Genomic DNA, 27079 nt, shown 5'->3' on the forward strand with positions numbered 1-27079 from the left:
TATTCTCCATGCAGGTTATGCACAACAAGCTCATAGGAAGTGTGTTAATTGGATCGTTTAGAGTTGATTTGGGCACTGTTTACAATGAACCAGGTAATCTATCTATCTATCTATCTATCTATCTATCTATCTATCTATCTATCTATCTATCTATCTATCTATCTATCTATCTACTGTATCTATCCATCCATCTATCTATCTATCATCTATCTATCTATCTATCTATCTATCTATCTATCTATCTATCTATCTATCTATCTATCTATCTACTTCTTAGGATTGAGATGGTTTTTATTTCCTTCTTATATTAGGACTCTGGGACACTGTAGTGATTTTGTTGAACAATAACTGTGAATCTTCCTTGTAATTTCATTGGTCTCAGCCCTGACACACATCAGACAATGATACACTGTTTCATTACCGAATCCTCCGTTCACTGCCTGATAGAGAATTCAGCTGTGACCAATCCCCACTCAGAGCGTGACAAGCGCCCCAACGTAGCGGAACCAATTAGGAAAGAGATGTTCTGATTTCTCTGAACTCCAAGGATTATAAAGTCTTGTGTTCTGCAGAATTAAAACACAATGAAATAAAATACAATTCATTAGTAACCGAGGATTACAGATGGCGGCCTCAGAGCAGGATTTGCATGGCGCAGATAGGGGGTTATTCTGGTTCACTCGCAAAGGCAAATTCTCTCTCTAATGGACAAAACCACTGCAGGTGGGGCTGATGTAACATGTGCAGAGAGAGTTATATTTGGGTGGGGGGTGTACTTCAAACTGGTATCTATATTGCAGTGTAAAAATAAAGCAGCCAGTATTTACCCTGCACAGAAACAATAAAACACCCAAATCTAACTCTCTCTGCACATGTTACATCAGCCCCGCCTGCAGTGCATATGGTTTTGTCCATTACAGAGTGAATTTGCATTTGCGAGTGAACCAGAATAATCCCCATAATCTGTCGATGTGTAATTGTGCATATTTTCCAGGTATGTGCATAAGAGACACGTGTTGTGCAACTGAGGGAGAGCACAGTCCATCCGTGCATCTGACCAGCCTGGATTTAGCGAGATTTAGTCTTATGCGCAGTGATGTCATTGTGGACTGTGTACAATGTATAAAGCAGGCATGTCCAATGTTGGCCCTCCAGATGTTGTGAAACTACACATCCCAGCATGCTTTGCCACAGTTTTGCTATTAGAGAATGCTAAAACTATTGCAAACCATGCTGGGATGTGTAGTTTCACAGCATCTGGAGGGCCAACGTTGGACATGCCTGGTATAAAGCCTCTCTCAGTTCATACTGTTGGTTCCGTAATTCTGTCTCCAGTTAGTTTAGTAAGGACAAGGAAATTTCTGTAAGTTTCTGCAAATTCTGTCAGCTCTATAAGATTTCCATTGTGGTAGGGACAGCATCCTTCCACATGAAGGTCATGTGGAGGATCCGGTCCAGGTTTTAGAGCAGCAGCAGAAAAACTGATGTGATCAGGGTTAGGCTGATTATCAGCACCTGTGCTCTCCTGATATAAGTGTTTCCAGGGCAGAGGGTCAGGGGCCAATGTTCCCTCTATTTTTACGAAGACTGTGTGCGGCAAAAGATTTTGGCTGTGCAACTTTTGTGCGTCAATTATATATAACTGGAAAATGTCGTTCAGCATTTGTGTTAACTTTACTTTAAACTGATATAAAACATATAAACATTCAAAGCACAGCACACAATGTAGTTAATGGATGAAACAGACATTAATTGACTCCACAACTGCAAAAAGGGACCACTGCTGCTTTGTGCGCTTTGTTGTAATGTCTGTGCGCATGCTTGGCGAGTTGTGTGCGGGCGCACAGCTTAGAGGGAACACTGGTCAGTGCTCCGGATGGTTGAACAGCTGCCCAGGTTATAGGCCGGGGGTGTGGGCTACAGTAGGGACCACTGGAGCATACTGAGGAGTTTGTACTATGCAGTGACACCTGTATGCTGCAATGCTGTAACCATCCTTGCCTATGCTGATTACCTGCTACAAAATAAGTGTATGTCATTCCATGTCACATCATTTTGACAACTTCTGCTTTGCAGGGCACCAGTTCTGTGACAAGTGGGCTGTCCTGACCGACCCTGCTGACATCAGGACTGGAGTTAAGGGTTACCTAAAATGTGACATCAGTGTTGCCGGCAAAGGGGACAGTGTGCAGTCATCTCAGAAGATCTGTGATGCGGAAGAGCAAATAGAGAAGTATGATCTTACGCTGTGTGTCAACAGTATGCGGCGTCGTCACTAGGGGGATGCCGGCCATGGTATTGGTCCACAGGTCTACAATGTCTAGGTCAATAACCACTAGGTCGACCAATAGTGGTCGACAGTGAGTAGGTCGACACAAGCAAACAAGTGACATGAACATGGTTAACATTTTTTTTTTACCGACTCATTCATACTTTACCATTCCAGTGGACATGAAGGGGGAAGATAATAGTGTCCCCAAAACTTGGCAAACTCAGCAAGCCATGCGAGGTGATGCGGTAAACGTATATGTGTCCATGTCGAAATATGTTGACATAGACACCAAAAAAACATGAAAACTCATGTCAACCATTTCATGTGTTGACCTTCAGTCACTGTCAACCTAGAGTACGTCGACCATTTTAGGGGTTGAACTATTAACTGTTGACCATTAGTGGTCAAACTAGTGATTGTCGACCTAGGCATTGTCTACCATTTATACCAGAACCCAGGTCACACCCGGGTGTTACCCACCAAGGGATGTGCGTAAAGAATGTGTAGAACGTTATATTACATATTGGTCCTTATTCTGGTTCACTCGCAAAAACAAATTCCTTCTCAAATGGACAAAACCATGCTGCACTGCAGTCGGGGCAGATGTAACACGTGCAGAAAGAGTTAGATTTGGGTGAGTTATTTTGTTTCTGTGCAGGGTAAATACTGGCTGCTTTATTTTTACATATTATATAGATCTCACTTTGAAGGAAAACCCCACCCAAATCTAACTCTCTCTGCACATGTTACATCTGCCCCACCTGCAGCGCACATGGTTTTGTCCATTTGAGAAGGAATTTGCCTTTGCGAGTGAACCAGAATAAGGACCATTATGTAAATCTAGTAACCGTAGTGCTGTACATTGTCATATGTTTAACAAATGTGTCAGTGCGGAATAAGGGATAAATGACTAAAGCTTCTAAAATTAAAAAGAGGCGATGTTACCGATAGCAACCAATAAGATTCTGTCACCTCTTTATATTTTTAGAAGCTTTATTACATTTCCCCCCGAAGTGACCCATTATTATATTTTTTTTACTGCCTAAAATGTTGCAAATAATTGTGACTCTTGGGCCCCCTACCTATTTTCTAAGTGATCTGACTAGATTGCTTATGGGGCCTACACACGTAGAGATTTTGCGGAGCAGTCGTTCAGCAGGATTGCTTAGCACACAGCACTGCACAGTAATGTGTCACGGAGCGATCAGTCAGGCCCCGTGTTCTCCGGTGAGAACACTGCGCCCTGACTGGCGATCTGACTAGATTTATCCTGCATGCTGGATATTAATCGCCGGGCGATAGTGACGCTTGGGACCGCACATCGCTATCGCTATAGCCCCTACACACGGAGCGATGTTGGGGCATTTAAGCTATCTACTCAAATTAAGTCAGATCGCTTAGAAAATGCCCTGAAATCACCCATGTGTACAGCCCATAGCCACCGCAGGCTCAGATATTCAGTGCATGCAGTAAATATCGTCCAGGGGGGCGGGTACTAATTAGAGTGTTTTTTCAACCCCCTCTAAACATTTTGGGGGCTTGGCCTAATCACGGTATGTGGCCACACCACCCAGGATTAGGTCACGCCCCCAACATTTTACCAGGCCCAGCATATCTCTCGGCTGCCCTGGGGTTGGGAGGGGGTAATTCTGTACTTGCCCCGCCCCCCGGCTTCCCATTGGGGTGTTCCCCGCAGTAGAGAAGCTGATGTACCTCCTGACCTGTACGTAACGTGCGGTGGCTCTGTGCTGCTTCAGCGCCTCTTGTTGCTGTTCTCCAGGAACCTATTGGTGCCTAAAGGATTTCCCTCTGAGAGGCCGTGGGCCAGGTTCTACGTGAGGATCTACAGGGCGGAGGGGCTGCCGAAAATGAACTCCAGCATTATGGCCAACGTCACCAAAGCTTTTATAGGAGACAGCAAAGACCTTGTGGACCCGTACGTGGTCGTTATGTTCGCTGGACAGATGGTAATTTACGCACATCGGGGAGAACGTTGTCATGGGAACATGGGTGACTGCATATGTAGCCTTCATGTGATAAACCTGTGGAAGAGGATGTCCTAAGTGATAGCATCTCTGATGGTCGCCATGGGAACTGTACTGGTAAAATATGGTTTCCATATGTTGTGATGTCCGGTCTGAGCAATGTGAGTAATCTGCCCCTCGGTAAGGTCCAGGCGGCACGGAAGTGGTTAGTTGGGCAATGAGCCAAAGTGGGGCTAAAAACACATAAGGTCACTTTATATGTCTAGTGGCCACCGACGTACAAAACAGTTGAATTCCCCCCATAAAGGTGATGAGCAGCGTTAGCATTTTATGATTTTTATTTGATGCGCCCAACTCCCGCCCCCTCCCCCACATGATGTCACTGGGGGGGAGGGGGGGGTAGAAGTTCTGATACCTTCATTCCTGTAGGTTCACATTTTTCACCTTTAGGATTGGGCCACACACGTTGGAAAGCTCAACAGTTTTGGTGAAAGTGAAACATTTCTTAAAATATCTTCTTTGGGTCTTGAAACATAAAATGCGTTACTCATTACCCGTAGACAGTAATGGGCCAGTAATAGCCACCTGTTTATTGTTTGTGCTCCGGGACTAGGGTCGGACTACAGCCCAGAAGAACACAGCGGAGCCCGTGTGGCACGAGCAGATCATATTCAAGGAGATGTTTCCACCTCTGTGCCGGCGGGTGAAGATCCAGGTGTGGGACGAGGGCAGTATGAATGACGTGGCCTTAGCCACCCACTTCATAGACCTGAAGAAGATTTCTGATGAGCAAGATGGGGACAAGGGTAAGCTTACATTGCTAGTTACATCCCCGAGGGCAGAAAGGAAAGGTGGTTTGTTTCTCTGGATGTAGTGTATCGGGTTTAAAATGTGATAGTCCAGGACTGGCCAGTGGCACACCAGGGGAGGGGCTACAGGGTAGTTCAAAATTCAAATACGGGAGGCCTAACTGACTCTGGCAGCAGGTGTCACTTCCAGCCTCTCCCAATCTGGTGTTGCAGAAAATGAATGTCAACAGAAAACACCAAATTATGTTCTCGGAAATATGCCTGTCCCATATAAGCTGTAAAACATTTCATATTATTGTCTTATTGTTATATTCATCATATTACTGTTTTTTTCCTCATGTTAGGGTTTCTCCCGACATTTGGTCCAGCCTGGATAAACCTGTATGGCTCCCCCCGTAATACGACTTTGATGGACGATCACCAAGAACTCAACGAGGGTCACGGAGAAGGAGTCTCGTTTAGAGGACGCATCTTAATAGAAATTGCTGTGGAGATCCTGTCCGGAGGTGCACATGAATCTAAGTTTTCCAAGATCATCAAGGACATCAAAATCCCTATGAAAGATTCTAAATCTTCAAAGGGGTCCGGGAAAGACAAAGGGGAGAAGGGATCAGAGGAGACTAAACCTGCTGCAGATAAGACCAACTCCACCCAGGTGGAAGTGGAGCCGTTTGATGTTCCTCCTGAGGTTAATGTTGTTCCATTTTATAATACTGTTCTAGTATGCAATCAGAAATTGTGGGTCCGAGAATGATGATAGTGGCTCTAATGTAAGCTCTTAATGTATGTAAGCTCTAATTGAGACATTTTTTTTAAATGCCACCAGCTCTTTCTCCATGGCTGCCTGCCCCTGGGAAAGCTGCAATGAGCTTGCATCAGTTCAGGGACGCGCCGCCGCCACCTCACTGCTTGGGCCCGGAACTGGAGTTACAGCATTTACCCCTGGGGCGTCGGATGATGCTCCAACAGTCGGGATTCTGACGGTCAGAATCCCGACTGTTAAATGCCCGACATTCGGGATCCAGACTGGCAGGGGCTCTTCTTCCTCATAGGAGTCCATGGCCCCTATAGAGGGAGAATATAACCAAGCCTACAAGGGGCATCTTAGCATTCGCCCCCCCTGCCGGAATACCGACAAGTACTTGAATAAAAATCTTTGTGATTAAAAGCTGGATTTGTTATTAACTAGTACAGCTCAATTTGAAATACACAGTACTTTTTTTTTTCTAACAATATTATTCTAATTATAAGTAATAATAAGTAATATTTTATATATTAAATGTAGCTCAGTGGCTTAGAGTGGACAGATATGTTATATACAGTAGACTCCCCTGTGTACAGCAATGATAGTGCAATCCAATGTAAATAATGGTTGCTTTCAATATTTGTCACCATTTGTATGTGATCAAAATTATTTTCGCTCTAGCTTTAAATGTACATTCTCTAGTATTCTGCTTATGTGTATGTGATGGACCAAACCATGTTACACTGCCAGGGGTGCAAATGTGAGCCGTATGTTGTTGTATGCATGGTAAATGTAGCATGCAAGCTTTCATTAACCCCCTCATTTTTTGCCCAGCAGAGGCTGCATTCCTTCCAACCCTTTAAAGTTCCAGGGTTTTCTCTGCACACCTGTGGGCCAGTCCGGCCCTCTTGATAGATCTGCTCCTAACTGTCTGACTGACGTTCTGTCAGTGGATTTCTCAGACAATGATACATGAGGCCACCATGACTTTTTCTTTTAACTTTATTTTAGATACGTGAAGAAAAATTTGAAGACTTTCTTCTCTTCGGGTCATTTTTTGAGGCGACTTTAATTGACAGGAAGATCGGAGACAAACCGATAAGCTTTGAAGTCACCGTAGGTGAGGAATGCTGGTAAACTTATTTTCTTATTGTATAGTATGTAATTGTGTATTTTTGCAACTTTAGGGGCTACTAAAAAGTGGGGTGATTGTCAGTCTTGAGATCAGATCAAACGCAAAAAATCAGCTCCATGATTCTGAAATCTGTTCTGAAAAAAGTAAAAAAAAAAAAATTGGTTATATACTGTAGGTAAAATTTTTAGAATGTTTCTGTTGATGTTGTTTTTATTTTTATATACACTTATAAATGTTTTATATGATTTATTTATTTAATTGCTGGGTATGTGTCATTGCGACATGGGTTAGTTTGGCACATGAAATAGGTCAACATGGCTATTAGGTCGACAATGACTAGGTCCACAGTCAAAAGTTTGACATGTGTTTTTTAATGTTTTTTGTCCCGAATGTTGACATAGTCAACGTGGAAACCGTCAAAGTGTACCACGTCCCCTCAGGTGGCTCACTGCGCTTGCTAAGCTTCGGCACATTATAATATTCTACCTCCACGCCCAAGTGGATGGTAGAGCATGAAATACCGTCTGTCAGTATTTGTTGACTGTCGACCTAGCCGCAAAGAATAAATGGAATTCACATTCCGTCTATTCAAAGTTTTTCCTTTTTTTTTTTTTTCTATTTTCAGAAACAATTTGAAAATCGGCAAAGATGCGGATCTGTGAATCCATGTGTTTTTTTTTACCACGGAAACGGCTGCTAATTAGTAAATTTAGCGGCCATTTCCACAAAAACAGATTCGGCTTTTCAAAGAGCCAGGTCTACAAATCCCGGCCATTTTCCTAGCGAAAATGGTCGGGTTGAATTGTAAAATCCCTTTATTTCAGAAAATCGCAAATAAGTGGAACCACTGCATACCTCCCAAAACTGTTGTATATTAACAAATTCCCAACTATTTATGCTCAACTCTAAAGAAATAAAAACTAGGGTGATCATTTTTACACATCTGCAGTAAAGGCTGTGAGTGAAACCGAGATTTCAGCTACAGATAAGATGCAATGTTGAATTGTACAAGGTGTTAGCGGAGCTTCTCTTACACCTTCCTTGGCTGCCAATGCTTCACACTGTCTCCTTCATGTCCTTCCCTCAACCTGCTGCTTCCCCGCTTGCTCATATGTCAGACCACATCTCTTCCAGGTGTTCCTCTGTCACCATTAGCGGTGCAGTGTGAGGACATCCAAGGAAGCAATGTGGTGGTGGGTAGAATTAGAGGACCTCAGTGGAGATCTCTGAGGGTCTATAGAAGAGTCATTCCCTCTCGTCGGAGCCCCTTCCCCCACCGTAACATACACAAGCATGGAGTAAGGAAAGTAGCAGTAGTGGTGAGAGGAGATGGACCACAGGAGACAGGAGGAAAGGAAGTAGTAGTGGTGAGAGGAGATGGACCACAGGAGACAGGAGGAAAGGAAGTAAGAAGAAACCCTCTGATCAATGGCCGGTTCTAGAGGAGGGAACATCCAACAGAAATCAACATTATAGCAGAACCAACCCCTTTAGGTCAGGTCTGGTCCCTGCTACAATTCATGACCAAACCAGAGCCTTGGACACAGGGGTAAATATATGAAGCTCGGTGAAGTGTTATATATCCCCATAAAGAACGTTATGTGCGAGGTGATAATGCTCCGGCCAATCAGTAAATTGACAGTTAGGAGATGATTGAATGGAGCATTATCACCTTGCACCTAACGTTCTGTAAGGGGGATAGATACCACTTCTCCAACTTCATACATTTACCCGACAGGACTGCAAACCTGAGGCCGTACTCAGTGTGAGGATCTCAGCAGTATATTTAATAAAAAATCAGGCAACAGAAGGCCCAAGGGGTGCACCACATTCACCTCATGGGTAATCTGGCCATTCTTTGATATTTATAATATATCACTGTATAAGACTAATGTGCAACGTCTATGATGTCTGCAGGCAATTTTGGGAATGTTCTTGATGGGGTGTCTCACCATACAAGTAAGAAGAAGGCATCGGACGCTGATGACCCAGAAAGCGCCCCACTGTTACATGCCGAGGAGGGCGAAGCTGCTCCTGAGATCTCAATGTCCTTTAAATCAGTGACAGCCCCGGAGAAACCAGTAATAACAGAGGGGAACAGGTAGGACTATCAGGCTGAGGTGCATAGCAGTCACTGGATTATGCCAAGCTGATAATACTGATGATCTCCCAGGTGGTTCCCTGCCAAGTTCAGGCTGACCGGGTGAGCAGAGAAGGATTCTGGGCCAGATGGGCCAAAAGTGATAAAATGGAGAGTGATAAGCAACCAGCCAATCAGCTCCTACCTGACATGTCACAGACTGAGTTTGTAAATTGCAAGGCAGGAGCTGATTGGCTGGTTGTTTATCATTCTCCATTTTATCACTTTTGCTTAGTGCATCTGGCCCTGTGACATTTTCCTTGGTCAGTGTTGTTTACTCTGATGAAATTGCATTGACTGTGGAGAAACAAGATATACAAAGATTACTGTTACATTGGTTTATTGTCTTTGGATCTGATATCCATTGATAGCACTCATACAAAATGGCCGCACTGCATACACTAGGCGGGGGAGGATTAAAAGATTAACAGTATATTGGGGCCCATTCACACCTGTTCACATAGGTTCAAATTCATTGGTGGGGGTCTGTGCATGTGCAATAATGCAGTGACCCCTCTTCATTCACCAGGGCGCATGCTGCCTGATTGACAGGCAGGGGGCACTCCGACAGGCCCCGACAAGCATTTTTATAGGCGTGCCCACAAAAACGGTGGGAGCACCCACAGAAACGCTAAGCGGGCCCGATAGAATGCAGGTGTGCCGCTGACTGCTCGGGGCGGGCGGATGACATCAGGGCCTGCCCCCAATTAATCGGACAGCATTTAAATGAAAAGTATGTCCTGGCTTACTTCATAACAAACAGAGGAAGAATAATTCGAAGGTGAGTAACCATCGAATGATTTTTTTCCTCTGTACGGGCACATGCGAGCAGATGTGTAAGCATATACATCCTAGCGAGCAGGTCTGAATTACCCCACAGAGAGTTAATAGGTCAATAGGTTGACTGGGTCAAAAGGCTGACAGTGAAATGGTCAACTTGGACTTGGTCCATGGTCATGGTCGAAATGGTTTACACGTGGTATTAGACAACCACCAGCACATTTTATAGTAGAACAAACAATTTATATAGGTTAAGATTTGTGTCACTAACACATCAATGCCCTTCTCTTACCTGTTTATCTCATGTAGGAATTACCACTACTTGCCATTTTATGAGAAAAAGCCCTGCATCTACGTGAAAAGCACATGGGGTGATCAGACGTTTAGACTCTACACGTCAAACACGCTCCAGAAAATGGCCGACCAACTGGTGAGTCAGTGACCAGCAGAGTATACACTTTACACACGCCACAGAAAATGGCCGACCACCTGGTGAGTCAGTGACCTGCAGAGTATACACTTTACACACGCCACAGAAAATGGCTGACCACCTGGTGAGTCAGTGACCTGCAGAGTATACACTTTACACACGCCACAGAAAATGGCCGACCACCTGGTGAGTCAGTGACCTGCAGAGTATACACTTTACACACGCCACAGAAAATGGCCGACCACCTGGTGAGTCAGTGACCTGCAGTGTACACACTTTACACACGCCACAGAAAATGGCCGACCACCTGGTGAGTCAGTGACCTGCAGAGTATACACTTTACACACGCCACAGAAAATGGCCGACCACCTGGTGAGTCAGTGACCTGCAGAGTATACACTTTACACACGCCACAGAAAATGGCCGACCACCTGGTGAGTCAGTGACCTGCAGAGTATACACTTTACACACGCCACAGAAAATGGCCGACCACCTGGTGAGTCAGTGACCTGCAGAGTATACACTTTACTCACGCCACAGAAAATGGCCGACCACCTGGTGAGTCAGTGACCTGCAGAGTATACACTTTACACACACCACAGAAAATGTCCGACCACCTGGTGAGTCAGTGACCTGCAGAGTATACACTTTACACACGCTCCAGAAAATGGCCGACCACCTGGTGAGTCAGTGACCTGCAGAGTATACACTATACACACGCCACAGAAAATGGCCGACCACCTGGTGAGTCAGTGACCTGCAGAGTATACACTTTACACGCGCCCCAGAAAATGGGGTCAGGTTGTGGTCACCGGTGGCCCCCCTCCCTCCCACTGCGAAAAGGGCCAATAAATGTAAACAGGGCCCACACAAATTCAGAGGATAGGCCACCGGTCTAGTTGAGCGGAAGTTGTATATTTTGTTGATGTTTGTAATATACGACATGGAAATGTTGATATGGTCATACCGAAATATCAACATGATTAGAATGTCCACAAAACCTCCCTGTGGTCTAGTGGGGTATGACAGGCCATCCAACGTGTCCACTGTTTTTTTCCATGTACAGTGTTGATGTCTTGGTGGCACCAGTAGATCCTACAGCTCTAACCCTGCCCAACCTCAATCCCCCACTGCTGCATCCTCTGGACTCTGCAGAATGTCGACATTGTGAACATGTGGACATTCCGCAGATGCAGACATCTTCAATGTTGACATTTCAGCAATATCAACATCAAACAGGATATCACCAAAATCTAAAAAAAAAAATGAGTCTGTTCCAGGTTATGGTCTCCTGTGGTCCAAAGCTCTGCTGCAGAACATTAAGTAGGACAGAGAAGGTGAATTCACTGACGACCTAAACAAAAACGGTGTTAAGTACAAAACAAACATTCCGCTTTGCAAGCGCACGGAGAACACGCAGCCTATCCTCAGTAGTAGACCTGGGATCTCATTAGAGTTATACAAATTCTGCGTATTCCCTCATTATATAAAAACCTGAATCTGTTCCCGTATTATGAAGGCACTAGTAGCGGGCGGAAGGCTGCCAGTCTACATTTTCAGGAACAATGTACCATTAAGAAGTTATCAGGAGCCCCAGGGTTCCATTCTTTTATAAAGTAACCCCATTCTTCTGTTTCCGCACGACAATATAATCGTTCTTTATTAAACAAAGCTCGTTAACATTTTCATGTTTTTATTCCATTCTAAATAATAACTGAATGTGATTAATAGCTTACGACGAGTAATTAAACTCATTTATTTGTATCCAATTTTAAATACCACTGTCATAAATTGAGTAAAAGCAAGCCATTTAATAAACTACCTCTGTACCGCGGGACTCCAAGGACCTTTAGTATGTAATCTATAACACGAATAACAAGCAGATGTTCCGCAATGCCGCCGTCATTTCTAAGACCACAACTGGGGGGTATCCATTATCATGATTGGAACGTTATGTGATTCTCCAGTGCCTTTAAATTTTCAATGTGGTTTTTATTTCTGCTGTAAATGCAGTTGTGATTAATTCTGTAGCCCGCAGCCATATTGGTTTCACATTATAATATGCTTCGTTAGGTGCAAACTGGTTATACAGATAGTCTCACATTTATTTACACATCAATGGAAGACAATAAATGACTTAAATAATCATATACAAAAATTCAAGAACATTGTCTTTTCCTTTTTGTGTCTTCCTGGGAGAGCACACTGAATATTATTTATTTATTACCAGTTATTTATATAGCGCACACATATTCCACAGTGCCGTACCTAGAATATTTACCATGTATATTCCCTACCACATGTACATGCACACACATTCACGCTGGGGTTAATGTTGTTGGGAGCCAATTAACCTACCAGTATATTTTTGGGATTGTGTGAGGAAACCGGAGTACCTGGGGGAAACCCACGCAAGTACAGGGAGCTGACCCGTAAAGCTGCGAATTATGCAACTTTGCGGGTCAATCAGAATGAGGGCCATTGTGTAGGTCCTCCTGTGGTTGCCATAACAGCTCTTGCCATTGAGGCATGGAGATCTTGTATGTTGTGAGGTGGAGCCTCCGGGGCTCGGACCAGCACATCCCACAGATGATCGATAGGATTGGAATCTGGGGAATTTGGAGGTCAAGTCAACACCTTGAACTCTTTGTCCTGTTCCTCAAACCTTTTTGGAACAATGTTTGCAGTGTGGCAGGGTGCATTACCCTGCTGAGAGAGGCCACTTCCATCAGGGAATACTGATGCCATGGTGGGGTGTACTTGGTCTTCAATAATGTGTAGGTACTGTAGGTGGTACCTTTAGCCCTGGGTGCTCATGGTCCTGTTGCCAGTTCTTTACTTATGGTGGGTACCAGTGGTGGCTCCAGAGGTGGGGCTGCAGCACAGATCAAAATTTAAATAGGGGAGAAACACCAACTGCCAGTCAGTCAGTTTGGAATGCCAGTTGGTGGCAATGGGTGTGGCTCCACTATGTGAATTTTGAACTGTCCTGCAGCCCCTCCTCTGGAGCTGCCACTGGTAGGTACTAATTACTGAACACCATGAACACCCAACAAGACCTGCAATTTGGAGAAGCTCTGACCTAGCCATCATGCCAACATAGTTTATCCCTTGTCACTCACTTCCTTACGATTGAATATGTTTTTTGCTTTCAACACATCAACCGTAAGAACTGCTGCTAAATATATCCCACCATGTGACAGGTGCCATTGTAACAAGATAAGCAATGTTCTACACTTCATCTGTCAGGGGTTTTATTGTTATGGCTGAGTGGTGTGTATATAAAATTAGACACCAACAGCATCAGATAACTTGTAGTCAAAACGCTATCATCGGGAATTCAAGAGAATGATCAGGCATGAAGCAGATGCCAAGACAGACAGCCAGTAACGCACCAGGAATCAACTGTAGAGCCACAGACTAGCAGAACCAAAGGCAATGACATAAGGCCTGGTCTGCCCTTACAAGGTGAAACCAGTACACTACATGACCCACTTGGTGCTCACACGCCTGCAATCCATGTGGCATTTGTAAACCAGGGCAGAAATTCCCTCAACAAGTGTAAGCCTTACGTTTCAATGAGTAGGATGGGTTATAAGTACAAAAAAGGGTTTATACTCCCTTCACTGTTACAAAATGGTCAACAAATAATCAGATTATGAATGAAATGTCGTGTAAATCACATCTCCCGGAGTCTAACAATCCTTACGTTCTAGGTGGAAGGCTTAGAGCAGATGAAAGAGCTCATCAAGGTTTCTGATTTCGCTCCCGAAGAAAAGATGAGGGAAGTTCTTACAGATTTTATCAGCCAAAGCAGGTACTATCTATTATAATGTTATTATCTACTTGTAAAGGGAAGCGGGTCACCTTGGTCAGCTTCCTGCTCCGCCCCTTCCTGCCTCCCACTCTGTCCTGCCCCCTCCCCACACCATCCATCCTGAACACCTACCCTATTCCCAGCGTAGGCAGAATGGTCCTCCGTCTAAGGCCAACTCCAGTCCCCGAGAGCTACCAACAGTTAACATTTTCCAGGACTAGTGATGTAATTAACTCTTTTAAAATGTGTCAGTGAGTAATGAATACACCTGTACACGTATTGTTCATTTCAATTATTAGTTACATTGAATTTAAGGTGAAGCCCAATATTTTGAAGTTACTGAATGACTCTAGTACCTCTCAAGGCCAAACATTATTCCACCATATGCCACTACCTGTTCCCCAAACTGCATCTCTCAATCGGTCCCAATATTTCCCGTCACGTACTGTACTTTGCATTGAATCGCAATTTTGCATTCTCAGGAATTTCATCTCTGCGGCTGATAAAAAAAACAAAATGTTGAACACCACAGCTCTGGATAAGAAGAGAGTGACGCTGTGCAAGCAGGAGCTGGTGAGATACTCGTCATTGCCACAGGGTCTAAGCTGAGTCGGCCACAGGGACTAAGCAGAGGCGACCCTAGGCATAGGCAAACTAGGCAAACGCCTAGGGACGTGCCGCTCATACAAATGAGTGTGAGTGTGAGTGTGGGGAGCAGAAACAGTGAAGGCAGCGATGGGCAGCAACATAAACAGCCAAAGGGGGGGGGGGGTTTGTTGGGGTGTTTGAGTTGTAATAATTTGTGGCATTTGTGTAAGTGGCTTTACTGTGTTATTATGTGTATTAGGACATTACTAATGTGCGATACAATGTTTAAGCAGAATTACTATGTGGCATTAGTTATATAAGGGCATTACTATTGTGTGGTATAATGTGTAAGGGGAATTACTGTGTGGCATTATGTGTATAAGGGTCATTATTACTGTGTGGTATTATGTGTATAAGGTGCACTGCTGTGTGGCATAATGTGTATGAATGACACTACTGTGTGGTGCTGAGTGAATAAGAAGCAATACTGTGTGGTATGGTGTAATGTGTATAAGAATAATGGGTCAGGGGCAGAACAAGTGCACCAGCCAAAATCTTACCTAAGGCATCAAATTAGCTAGGGCAAGCTCTGGAACTAAGAATCCCTATTCTATGTACAACTAGAAATCATATATTCTGTAGACAAAAGTTTAACAGTGAGCTATTGTAAAATCATATGGGTACTATAAGTCACCAAGATTTCCATCACTGAGGCAGATGTATTCACTTTATCTCCAGTTTATCTCTTCTCCAGGCTTAATACATCTGCCTCACTAAGGGCGGGATGTATTAATATACATCGCCGCCCTTCGCCTAACAACCGCCGCGATTCTGCCGCATATGTACTAACATATGCGGCAAGCATCAGGTTGCGGTGACGGAGACCCCCGCGATACCTGTGATGTGGTCTGTGGGGGTCTCCGTCACCTCCTGGCGGCTGCCACCGTCCCCCTGCGTCTCCTCATCAAAGGAGGACCCGAGGGGGCACGCGGACGGTGGGCGGCGAAAGAAGCCCATAGGCTTCTATAGGGTATCACCATGCGATACCCTGCCTAGCGAAAACGGGGCGGACGGGTATTGATACATAGGAAAATGCGGTAAAACGGGTGTTTTACCGCATTTTTCCGTTAGTACATCCCGCCATATATCAAGATGCGTTGAGCAAGTATATAAGACAGGTTTTCCTGAGTTGGTTGACATGGACAGTTTGTCCTCAAAGATGAGATTCCTTCATCAGTACAGCTGTCTTTCTTCATCTGTGTCTCACTCAATAAGATCTTTGTTCTGTAACACATAATATCTGTGGTTTCAGGAAGGGATCTCAAGTCAAGCAAAATCAATTGTACAACAGAAGAAGAAGATGTTGGTTAATGATATGATGAGGGAAATGCAGAACTTTGTGGACAGGATCAAATTCCTGGTGGATGAGGTAGGTTATATTGTCTCTTTAGCTGTTTTGCGAATGTACTGATACACATGTAGCGCTGCTTATAATGCTGTTAAACATGCGTGTATGGGCGCTCAGGGACTCACCAGTCATACTGCTTATGTGCATGTAATGAAGGTTATACAAACTGGCATGTAGGATCACACTGTGTCCCACCATGTGCAGGTATAGTAGGTGGGCAATGAAAAGATCGACAGAGTCAACCCCAAAATGTCGAAGTGCACAAGGTCGACACTGACTAAAGGTTGAAAAGGACGACATGAGGGTTTTTGTGGTGTCAATTTGTAGATCTCAACATAAGGACCCCAAATTAGTATACCGTGTCCCCTCGCATGGTGCTGCTGCACCCGGCACACTTTACTGTTCTGAATCATAGTCCACACAGATGGTAAAGTATGAAAAACATTGTCGTCCTTTCTGCTCCCACCATTGAAGTCCCATACCTACCCCAATGGGGCTCAGTAACTTTTCTGCTGTGGGTTCAAAGGTGATTTCAGGGTTCAAGGTGGTTCTACCTTGTACAGGTTATGGCCAACATTTGCTATTACAGAGCTGAGTGCATAAGTAAAGCTGAATGTTGTCTCATAGAACAGTATTGAAGTTGTCCTGACATACTTTGTTCTGCAGCCCCAGCACACGGTACCCGACGTCTTCATTTGGCTTCTAAGTAACAACAAAAGAGTTGCGTACGCCCGGATTCCGGCCAGAGACATCCTGTACTCCCCGGTGCCCGAAGAGAAAGGTCACCACTGTGCGAAGATTAAAACCCTCTTCTTCAAGGTATGTTCTTATATCAGTAGAACCTTCTCCCCTTGAGGCGCACAAACAAGGATCCAACCTTTACCGAATGTTCCGCACATTAATAACAGCGACACTGATTACCTTGCGCAATGTGGAGGGTAATAATGAAGGAGCCGCTGTCTCACATTTGTAGCCAAAATTTATTTCTAACTGAGATAAAAGAACACAGTCCATAAAATTTTTACATAGCGCTGGACATATTAAGTTAAAATAGACTTAAATATCCAAAATGTGATCTGTCTTTCTGTCACCTTCTGAACCCATCTGCCAGGTTCTGATGATTAAAGACAACCTGAGCTCGCTGTTTCCTTTCTGTGCTGTGGCAGGAAAGCTAATGAGAAAATAATGTTGTCTCTTTGGGAGACAATAGGAATCATTGTGAATTATATTTGTGAGGGGGGATCATCCCTACAGACAAAATCTATTGTGTTATGCCCCACTCACAAACTTGTGATGTCATGATGTCCCTGGGACCAGGAAGGAACAGAGCAGTCGAAGCATCCAATCCCGATAGCAGACTGAAAATCTATTGTTATGCCCCACCCACAAACTTGTGATGTCATGATGCCCCTGGGACCAGGAAGGAACAGAGCAGTCAAAGCATCCAATCCCGATAGCAGACTGAAAATCTATTGTGTTATGCCCCACCCACAAACTTGTGATGTCATGATGTCCCTGGGACCAGGAAGGAACAGAGCAGTCGAAGCATCCAATCCCGATAGCAGACTGAAAATCTATTGTGTTATGCCCCACCCACAAACTTGTGATTTCATGATGTTCCTGAAACCAGGAAGGAACAGAGCAGCCGAAGCATCCAATGGACTCTCCAGGCTGGGGGCAACAGTGACACCCCCGCGGTGCACCAAGCTCTGAGTATTGGTATTTCTCACCCACCACTAGTTACGGCCCTCCGTCAATGCGTGCCATCTCTTTAAGACCATTTTACAGCAGTTTAGGATGATTTTAACTTTTTAAATTTTAATTTTACATTTTGCTATTTAACAAAAGGGAATTGCAGGGGTATGTGGTCGTAAGGTCAACAATTTTTAGGTCCACAGTCATTAGGTCAACAGGCAGTAGGTCGACACATGAATACAGTCGGCTTGCATTAGGTCGACAGGGTGAAAAGGTTGACACCAGCAAAAGGTCAACATTCATTTTAGAAAGTTTTTTTTTTGGGTGACTATATCGACATTGGTCAACATAGTCACCTCCCCCTGCAGCTTGACCCTAACCCTATGCCCTGCAGCCTTACTCTAACCTTTCCTGCTAGTGCCTAACCCTAGCCCTCCCTCCCCACCACCTAAACCTAACCCCCTTCCCCGTAGCCTAACCTTAAGCTTTCCCTCCCCACAGCCTATTCTTAAGTTCCCCCTCTAGTTCCTAATCCTAACCCCCCCCCCCTTTCCCTGGTCTGACCCTACCCTGTCCTGCATACTCACCGATCGGATACCAGCTGTCGGCATACCGTCTCCCGCATCTTGATCCTTGCGATGTTCTGGCGCTTCCGACGGCTGTCTAGATGCCACCTGTATTAAGCCAGTTATGGTACATGTCATGGTGCTCAGATGTTCCATGTTTTGTCCACAGCTCCCCGGAAAGCGAGGTCCCGGATGGAACATCCAAGCGAAGGTGGATGTCTTCTTGTGGCTGGGATCCAGCAAGTACTCACATGCCATCTTCGAAAATTTGCCAATGGGGCACGAGATCGAAGCCCATCCAGCTTCCAGTGGGCAGCACGGTCCTCCGCCGCCTGGCAGCCTCCTCTATAAGAGTAAGAAGGAGCACCTCCTATTTCTTTATAACTAAATCGGTATCCAGACCTTAGATATGTTGTACTATTGTGAGACAAAATAAAAAAATGGGCGAACATCAAACCGTTGCAAGCTGTGTATGGCTCCAACGCGTTCTGCTGTGTTACACTCTTCCGTAGAATATATTCTGTACTCAAAACTTCACTGTATTGAAAGTGACCATCCAATATATATCAAAGTCAGCACCTAGCACAAATAGCACCAATTATAATATTGCAGTAGAATTACTTCCTATTGGCTGGGAACAGCTGGCTGGACGCTGCATGATCAGGGCAGATGACGCGTTTTACAGGGAAATTGTTTCAATGTGGTGTACGATGCATACAGAGGAGCCGGCAGTGCAGCCAGATGGATTCTTGGGGCAGCCCAGATTCTCTGGGACTTACTCTGGGAGTGATGAAAACGGTTGTTGGGTCACAAGGCCAAGCCCCCTCCCACAAAGCCACGCCCCCTTTTGATGAAGCAACTCTCCTATTACATCAGCGCAATCCCACAGCGCATGCACAGAATATTTAATGCTCAGCTCCTGCTTATTGGGAGTTCCGTGCAGCTGGTTTTTCATGCTGCCATCTCTGCTGTTCCCTGTGAGTGGACGGGATGTTCTAAACTGAAAATGCGGTAAAACCCCCGTTACCTGGGTTTTTACCACATTTTCATATGCAGTAAAGCCCCATACGCTGGGGCTTCGCCGCTGAGGTTACGCCAGCTCTAGCTGCCGGGTAATGCAGGAGGGGGGAGAGCCGCAGAGACCCGCTAACCCCCCCCCCAGCATGCTGCTTTGCAAAGGGCAGCTCTTATCCCAATACTTTGCCCTTTGCAATACTAATTGCATAGCTGCATATGCGATTAGTATGATGGCGACGTGTGGCGGGATATACCGCAACTGCTTGGTACTGTACATCCCGCCCATTGTGACAGACGTAATCAGCGGTAGCCTGCAGCAGGACCAATCATATTGCTGGGTGGGTGGGCCACGGCGGGGACTACTAAATATGGCCGCATTTAATTAGACTCTTTGCCGCAGCTGCCCCCCCCCCCCCCCCAGTCCAGCGCTCCCAGTTACGGCCCTGCTTTAGTGCATACGAAAATGCCGTAAAACCCAGATTATGGGGTTTTTACCACATTTTCGCATCCCGCCCAATGCTCTGTGCATCTAGCACAATGAGCGGACTGGTTGAGTTTCTTTAAAACGTTCACGTGAGTAATTTAATAGCTTGGGTTACCTATGGCATGCCAGATGCCAGAGAACTACAAGTCCCAGCGTGATCTGGCTGCATGTCGCTGACTCTCAATGTGATTAATACAATACCGCTCATGGTTAATAAAATGTAAAATTGTTATTGTTCAAACTGAGCAGAAGCTGCAGAGTAATACAATAAATAGCAGGAATCTAATATTCCAGCAGTCATTGTATTACAGCTCCCACTGACCCTGTGCTTTACTTTAGTTTATTAAACACATTTATCAGAGGCGGTACTGTAAGTAACAGCTGCGGGGTCCGTACATGATGTCGTTTAGGGAGCTTATAAATAAGCACATAGCAGTACACGCTTACTATATTAACTTACAGTACTGTAATTCCTTACTCCTAAACTTTTAGGCTCACTTAAAGACATAGTTACCTCCCCTCCTGCATTCTGCAGGAGACTCCCTGACATAGCAGCAATCTCCCTCTCTGCCTCATTAGTCTAGCAATCTCCCTCATGTCACCTAGCCCACATTACACTGTTACATCATAGTTACATCCCCTCTCCCTGACATAGCAGCAATCTCCCTCTCTCCCTCATTAGTCTGGCAATCTCCCTCATGTCACCTAGCCCACATTACACTGTTATATCATAGTTATCTCCCCTCCTGCATTCTGCAGGAGACTCCCTGACATAGCAGCAATCTCCCTTTCTCCCTCATAATTCTAGCAATCTCCCTCATGTCACTTAGCCCACATTACACTGTTACATCATAGTTACTTCCCCTCCTGCATTCTGCAGGAGACTCCATGACACAGAAGCAATCTCCCTCTCTCCCTCATTAGTCTGGCAATCTCCCTCATGTCACCTAGCCCACATTACACTGTTATATCATAGTTATCTCCCCTCCTGCATTCTGCAGGAGACTCCCTGACATAGCAGCAATCTCCCTTTCTCCCTCATAATTCTAGCAATCTCCCTCATGTCACCTAGCCCACATAACACTGTTACATCATAGTTATCTCCCCTCCTGCATTCTGCAGGAGACTCCCTGAAATAACAGCGATCTCCCTCTCTCCCTCATTAGTCTAGCAATCTCCCTCATGTCCCCTAGCTCACATTACACTGTTACCTGCATTCTGCAGGAGACTCCCTGACATAGAAGCAATCTCCCTCTCTCCCTCATTAGTCTAGCAATCTCCCTAATGTCACCTAGCCCACATTAAACTGTTACATCATAGTTACCTACCCTCCTGCATTCTGCAGGAGACTCCCTGACATAGCAGCAATCTCCCGTTCTCCCTCATTAGTCTAGCAATCTCCCTCATGTCACCTAGCCCACATTACACTGTTACATCATAGTTACTTCCCCTCCTGCATTCTGCAGGAGACTCCCTGAAATAACAGCATTCTCCCTCTCTCCCTCATTAGTCTAGCAATCTCCCTCATGTCACCTAGCCCACATCACACTGTTACATCATAGTTACCTCCCCTCCTGCATTCTGCAGGAGACTCCCTGACATAGCAGCAATCTCCCTCTCTCCCTCATTAGTCTAGCAATCTCCCTCATGTCACCTAGCCCACATTACACTGTTATATCATAGTTATCTCCCCTCCTGCATTCTGCAGGAGACTCCCTGACATAACAGCAATATCCCTCTCTCCCTCATTAGTCTAGCAATCTCCCACATGTCACCTAGCCCACATTACACTGTTACATCATAGTTACCTCCCCTCCTGCATTCTGCAGGAGACGGCCTGAAATAGCAGCAATCTCCCTCTCTCCCTCATTAGTCTAGCAATCTCCCTCATTTCACCTAGCCCACATTACACTGTTACATTTTTTTGGAAAAAATGGGCCCATCACCATGACAGCATAATGATGACCAGCTGCCCAGCTGGCCTGACATCATCTATATATGTCTAGTGTCCATGTGTCTCCGAAACCATGCCATCTGTTGGCAGCGAGCAAAACTACATCTCTTTCTCTCTCACATATGCACAAACACAGAGGCAATCAAAAGGTAGCAGACTAGCTTTCGAAGCATTTGCTTTGAGCGGGATAACTAGTGTGGACATAATTCTGTAGTATTAAAATTGTATTTCTATTTTTTTTTCACTAAAAAGTTGTAATTTTCCTACTTTTACATATTTAGGGAGACATTGAGGCTAATAGGGACTGTGGCTCCATCTGCCTCACTACTAAATAAACTGGAAAGGTGGGCAGTATGGTGTAAAATGAAGAACGCGGTGACCACAGGGGATGCGGAGAGGGATCTGATCGGATCCCTCTTCAGCACCAATGCGGAAAAAAGTCCACAGGCTTCTATAGGAAAACTGGTGGCTTGGGCTTAGTACATACATGCAGTAAAACTCCGAAAACGGGTTTAAAATAATTTTCCTGTTAGTACATCCTGCCCTTTGTGGGAGGCTCACGATTTTTGGGATAATATACCCAGCAGCCCCGAAAGAGTAGGCGGCACTCCTGCATCCTGCCCACTTCCAAGTGAAGCGGGAAGGAATTTGTTGTAATTTAAGTCATTTAACAGGGGTCGAAGGAACGGGAGGGGACTAAATGGCATCGTATAGATTAGTCCCACACATCGAAGGCCCATCGGTGTTTCCCTGTGTTGGGGGTGGGGCCTAGAGATGAGACACTTCAACCCCACCTTCTGAAGTGGTCCTTCCCTGGCATACTCACATATATGCTGGAGTTTTTAATATATAAATGATATGGAAAATACAAAGAATATGTTCAAAATGTCTTATTTGTATGATTCTAATAATTTTTTTATAGTCAACACTCTGGAGTAAAAAGTCTATGGCGGGTGAGGCAGTGCCTCACCTAGCTACCTTTCCTGCACATATCTTATCAAAACTCCCCAAATCTCCAGCAGTATATACTACTGCTCCTGTGCATAATGCCAACATTAAATCTTGAGCTCATATACTGTGCGTAAATCTGGCTTTGGTACTAGCCAGGGACTCCTCAGACATTTACTTCACCGCTTGTCGCTGCCAGGAAGGGCAGTAAATAGTCCTGTCTACCTGGTCACATTTTATTACAGTGCTGTTTATGATCCTGGCTCCTGAGATCATAACAAGAGCAGGTCCCATTACTGATTCATCATGCACAATTACCCCAGCAGTCCCTGAGGATAAAACACTCCCTGGATACAGAAGAGGTATAGCAGTGTATATAACATGAGCTGCAGAATTACTGTGTGTGTGTGTGTGTGTGTGCGTGTTACCTGCATTTGTTGCCCCTACACAGTGTATATTACAAGTAATGCACCATGTGGCAGGCACAAATACAGGTTGAGTATCCCTTATCCAAAATGCTCGGGACCAGGAGAATTTTGGATAATGGATTATTCCGTATTTCGGAATATTTTAATATTTCAATGATGTATCTTAAGGTATCTTGCATTTATGTTGTACGTATACATCAAATACATGACATAAACACAAATATATTTTATTTGTTCATAAAACAAGGTTTCAAAACATGAAACAAAGTTTGTGTACAATCTCAGGCACTGAATTTGAATGCCAAGCAATCATTGTCTTGCACATATATAGTGCCAGTTACATATCATTCCCTCAGTAGTGCTGTTACAAATGTCCCCAGCAAGTTTTTAGCAAAAAAAATAATTTTTGTTCACTTTCTGAAATGTATGGTTTTCGGAATAATTCGGGTAACGGATATTCGGATACGGGATACTCAACCTGTACACGCTCCCTAGTAAGAAAGTCTGAATCAGGCACAAGGTCCTATTGTGCTTGAATAAAATGGTCCCAGAAGCATGTGGGTCAGCTTTGTGGGTGGATCTTAAAATACAGGTAACCAATGGAGGGACTGGCAGAGCGGATCAGCAGACGATGAGCGTCTTGCAAGGAAGATCAGCCTAGCAGCAGCATTTACAATGGATTGCAGGGGTGAGAATCTGTTCTTGGGAAGACCAGTTAGGAGACTATTGCAATAATCAATGTGGGATATAATGAGTGCATGGATAAGAGATTTAGTAGTGTTTTGTGTGAGATAGGGTCGTATTTTGGATATGTTTTTTAGATGCATGTAACATGATTTGGAGACAGATTGAATGTGGGGAAGGACAGTTCAGAGTCGAGGGTGACCTCTAAGCAACAAGCTTGTGGGGTAGGGTAGATCGTCGAGTTGTCAACAGTGATGGAGATGTCAGGATGGTAACTGCTCTTAGTTGGTGGGAATATAAGTAATTCCATTTTGGAAACATTGAGTTTGAGGTGGCGAGAAGACATCCAAGATGAGATGGCAGAGAGACATTCAGAGACTCGGCCCAAAACCACTGGTGACAACTCTGAGGTTGATAGATAGATTTGAGTATCATCAGCATACAAGTGATACTGAAATCCGAAAGAGCTGATTAGTTTGCCAAGAGAGGAAGTATAGATTGAGAAAAGCAGAGGACCTGAGACTGAGCCTTGCGGAACTCCGACTGACAGAGGTAGTGAGGAGGAGGTAGAGAAGCGAACGCTGAAAGAGCGATCAGATAGGTAAGATGAGAACCAGGAAAGGGCTGTATCATTAAGACCTAGGGAGTGTAGTGTTTGTAAGAGAAGAGAGTGATCCACAGTGTCAAACGCAGCAGAAAGATCTAGAAGAATAAGCAGTGAGTAATGGCCTTTAGACTTCGCAGTTACCAGATCATTCACCACTTTAGTCAGTGCTCTCTCAATTGGAGTGTTGGGGACGAAATCCTGACTGAAGCGGGTCTAATATTTGCATAATATAAAATTATACAGAGCAGCTGATTGGTTGCCATGGGCTACTTCTCCTCCCTTATCACTGCTTCATACATCTACCACTCAGTTGCTTGTAATGCATATGCAATTCCAACCACTGTGAAGACCAATGCAAACACCCATCGCTATAGTTGGGGGCATTTATGTGGCCACACCGTACCCAGCCCTTCCCAGCACTCATCACCATACATTTGCACCAGCGCCATCCTTGGTGCAGGAGAATCACATGCCCATTTATTATACCTGCGGGTGACCTAATACCGCCTTCTTCTTCCCAGCAATGCCCATCCAAAGAGCTGCAGTAAATGCGACTGGTTTGCCACAAATAATGTATCCATGACATCAAATGCAATGGGACTGGGGACTATGACAAGCTGCATGTAATTGCTGGCGCCATGCGCATGTACAGAGCAGACCATCGTATGAAGGATGAGAAGAGACACATCTGTACAGTAGCTGTCATTAAAATGACTTTCATTGTGTAACTGGTTTGGAGGGGTCTGCGAGACGATCTTCCTTGATATTCCGGCTCATGTCTCTATATGGTAGAAAGTAGGCCTTGCTGAATAAGACATGGAAGGAGCAGCACAGTTCTCAGTAAGGAAAGGTCAGGTCAGGCCTCTCAGCAGTGACCTCCCACTGTCACATAGTAATAGGCAGTCCGCGGGAACTAAAGGGAATGAGAATTCATTACTGCTGCAGCTTCCAAGCCCCCTTCACCGAGAACAGCTCAGAAATTACTTCTGTACAGAAGTGCGGCCAGCTGGCGGCATCGCTGGCCATCACCACAGGCAGAGTGACGACACGGGCGGCAGGGGTTATAGGATGCTGGCTTTATATTACCACACTGCTCCCATATATCATGTAGCATAGAGATGTACCTTATGTCTATGCCTGGCGTAGTTTTGCTATTTCATTGACCATGCATCTGAGTTTCACCGCGCATGCGTTCCGATTGTGTCCGTACAGAGCGCCAGAGATGGGCGCAGTTTATGAAATGTGCATGCGCAGTTTAATCCCGAAATCCCGGGATTGGATATCTCCAATCCTGGGATTGAAATCCCGGACTTTTTTAGGCCAAATCCCGGGATCCCGCCGATCCCGGGATTGGCCACCCTAGTTGTTGGAGATGCACCAGGTGGTGTTTCAGCATTTACAGAAGCTGAAAGTGAGCATCAGGAGTGCGATCAGAAATTGTGGGGCCCAGAACTCACAAAATAGCAGGGCCCCCTTTACCTTTCTTAAGCACCTGGCATACCTGGTAAGACCTCCGTTGTCCTCAGCACTGGCGGCATTACTCTACATCTACATTGCTTCAAGAAGTGAAATGTGAACTTTGTTTATGACAATTATACTTTATAGACTCCAGTCCTGGGCCCCCTTTTTGTCTGGGTCCAGGACTGGAGTACCTGCAGTCCCCCCTCCCAATGGCCAGTGGCGTAACAACAGCTTTGAAGACCTGCGGTGACTTGATGGTGATAGGTAAGTTTGGGCACCGCGGGGTCTGCGGAAGCTATTGTTAATGGGGCCGCCGCCGATTACCTGTGTTGCTGCCGGCCGCCTGAACCAACAGAGCTTTCTGCAGTCCTGGCGCTCCTTCGGCATCTGTTAGAATGTCACTTGCAAAATGGCCGAACCCCTCACAGCAGATGGTTATTAAGGATGCTAGAGGAGGTGGCAACCTCCTCTTGCATCCTAAATAACGGTCTGCTGTAAGGTGGCGGCCATTTTGCAATTGACATTCTAATAGGAGGAGCTCCCTTGTGTCCTGGTATATTCATATGCACTGATGTACGTCAGGGAAAACTTTCAACATCCCATCTTCAATAGAACACCCATCTTCGTAAATAAACCCCATGGTGTCTTAAAACTCCATGCATTCTGGATAATAGGTATCATGCTTTATTATTGTTATTATTTATTATTATTATTATTATTACAGTATGTTTTATTTCATTATTGTTTCTTTTTTTGTCAGGCTTTACCAAATACTGTATGAAAATAACGTACATGATAGAAAAAATAAGTTAAACTTGTGTCTGAATACAGTAAATTATTCAGTAATCAATTAGTGATCTGTACCCGGCAGCGAAACACATGTTCCAGTTACGAGCGCACATGTACCAGGGCAGAGGGCTGATCGCTGCGGACAGTACCGGCCTCTCCGACCCATTCGCAAAAGTGACGTTTGTCTCCCACTGCCAGACAACAAAGGTAAGACACTCAACTTCCACAGTTACATATTACATGAGATCTACAATGTACAGTGATCCTGTAAGCACGTGGCAGGGAACTTGACATACTGCAAGTACCTCAGGGGGATCCTCTTATTAACATGAGATCT

The 27079-nt window shown here is 44.9% G+C and overlaps 1 protein-coding gene across 1 annotated transcript in view; it reads left to right on the forward strand.

Annotated features, from left to right (window-relative positions):
• The window catches only part of FER1L6 (fer-1 like family member 6), an 89261-nt gene that overhangs the window by 19925 nt on the left and 42257 nt on the right, over positions 1-27079 (forward strand). Inside the window, exons 6-19 of the mRNA XM_083186774.1 lie at positions 15-93; positions 2077-2233; positions 4053-4239; positions 4871-5063; positions 5411-5754; positions 6823-6931; positions 8864-9047; positions 10176-10296; positions 14013-14113; positions 14596-14686; positions 16014-16130; positions 16776-16928; positions 18540-18723; positions 26825-26949. Coding sequence (XP_083042900.1) covers positions 15-93; positions 2077-2233; positions 4053-4239; positions 4871-5063; positions 5411-5754; positions 6823-6931; positions 8864-9047; positions 10176-10296; positions 14013-14113; positions 14596-14686; positions 16014-16130; positions 16776-16928; positions 18540-18723; positions 26825-26949 — 2145 coding nt within the window. The remainder of the gene's footprint in view (positions 1-14; positions 94-2076; positions 2234-4052; positions 4240-4870; positions 5064-5410; positions 5755-6822; positions 6932-8863; positions 9048-10175; positions 10297-14012; positions 14114-14595; positions 14687-16013; positions 16131-16775; positions 16929-18539; positions 18724-26824; positions 26950-27079) is intronic.

This window comes from Crinia signifera, chromosome 5 (assembly GCF_055691185.1).
Source record: "Crinia signifera chromosome 5, ASM5569118v1, whole genome shotgun sequence".
NCBI classification, from domain to species: domain Eukaryota; kingdom Metazoa; phylum Chordata; class Amphibia; order Anura; family Myobatrachidae; genus Crinia; species Crinia signifera.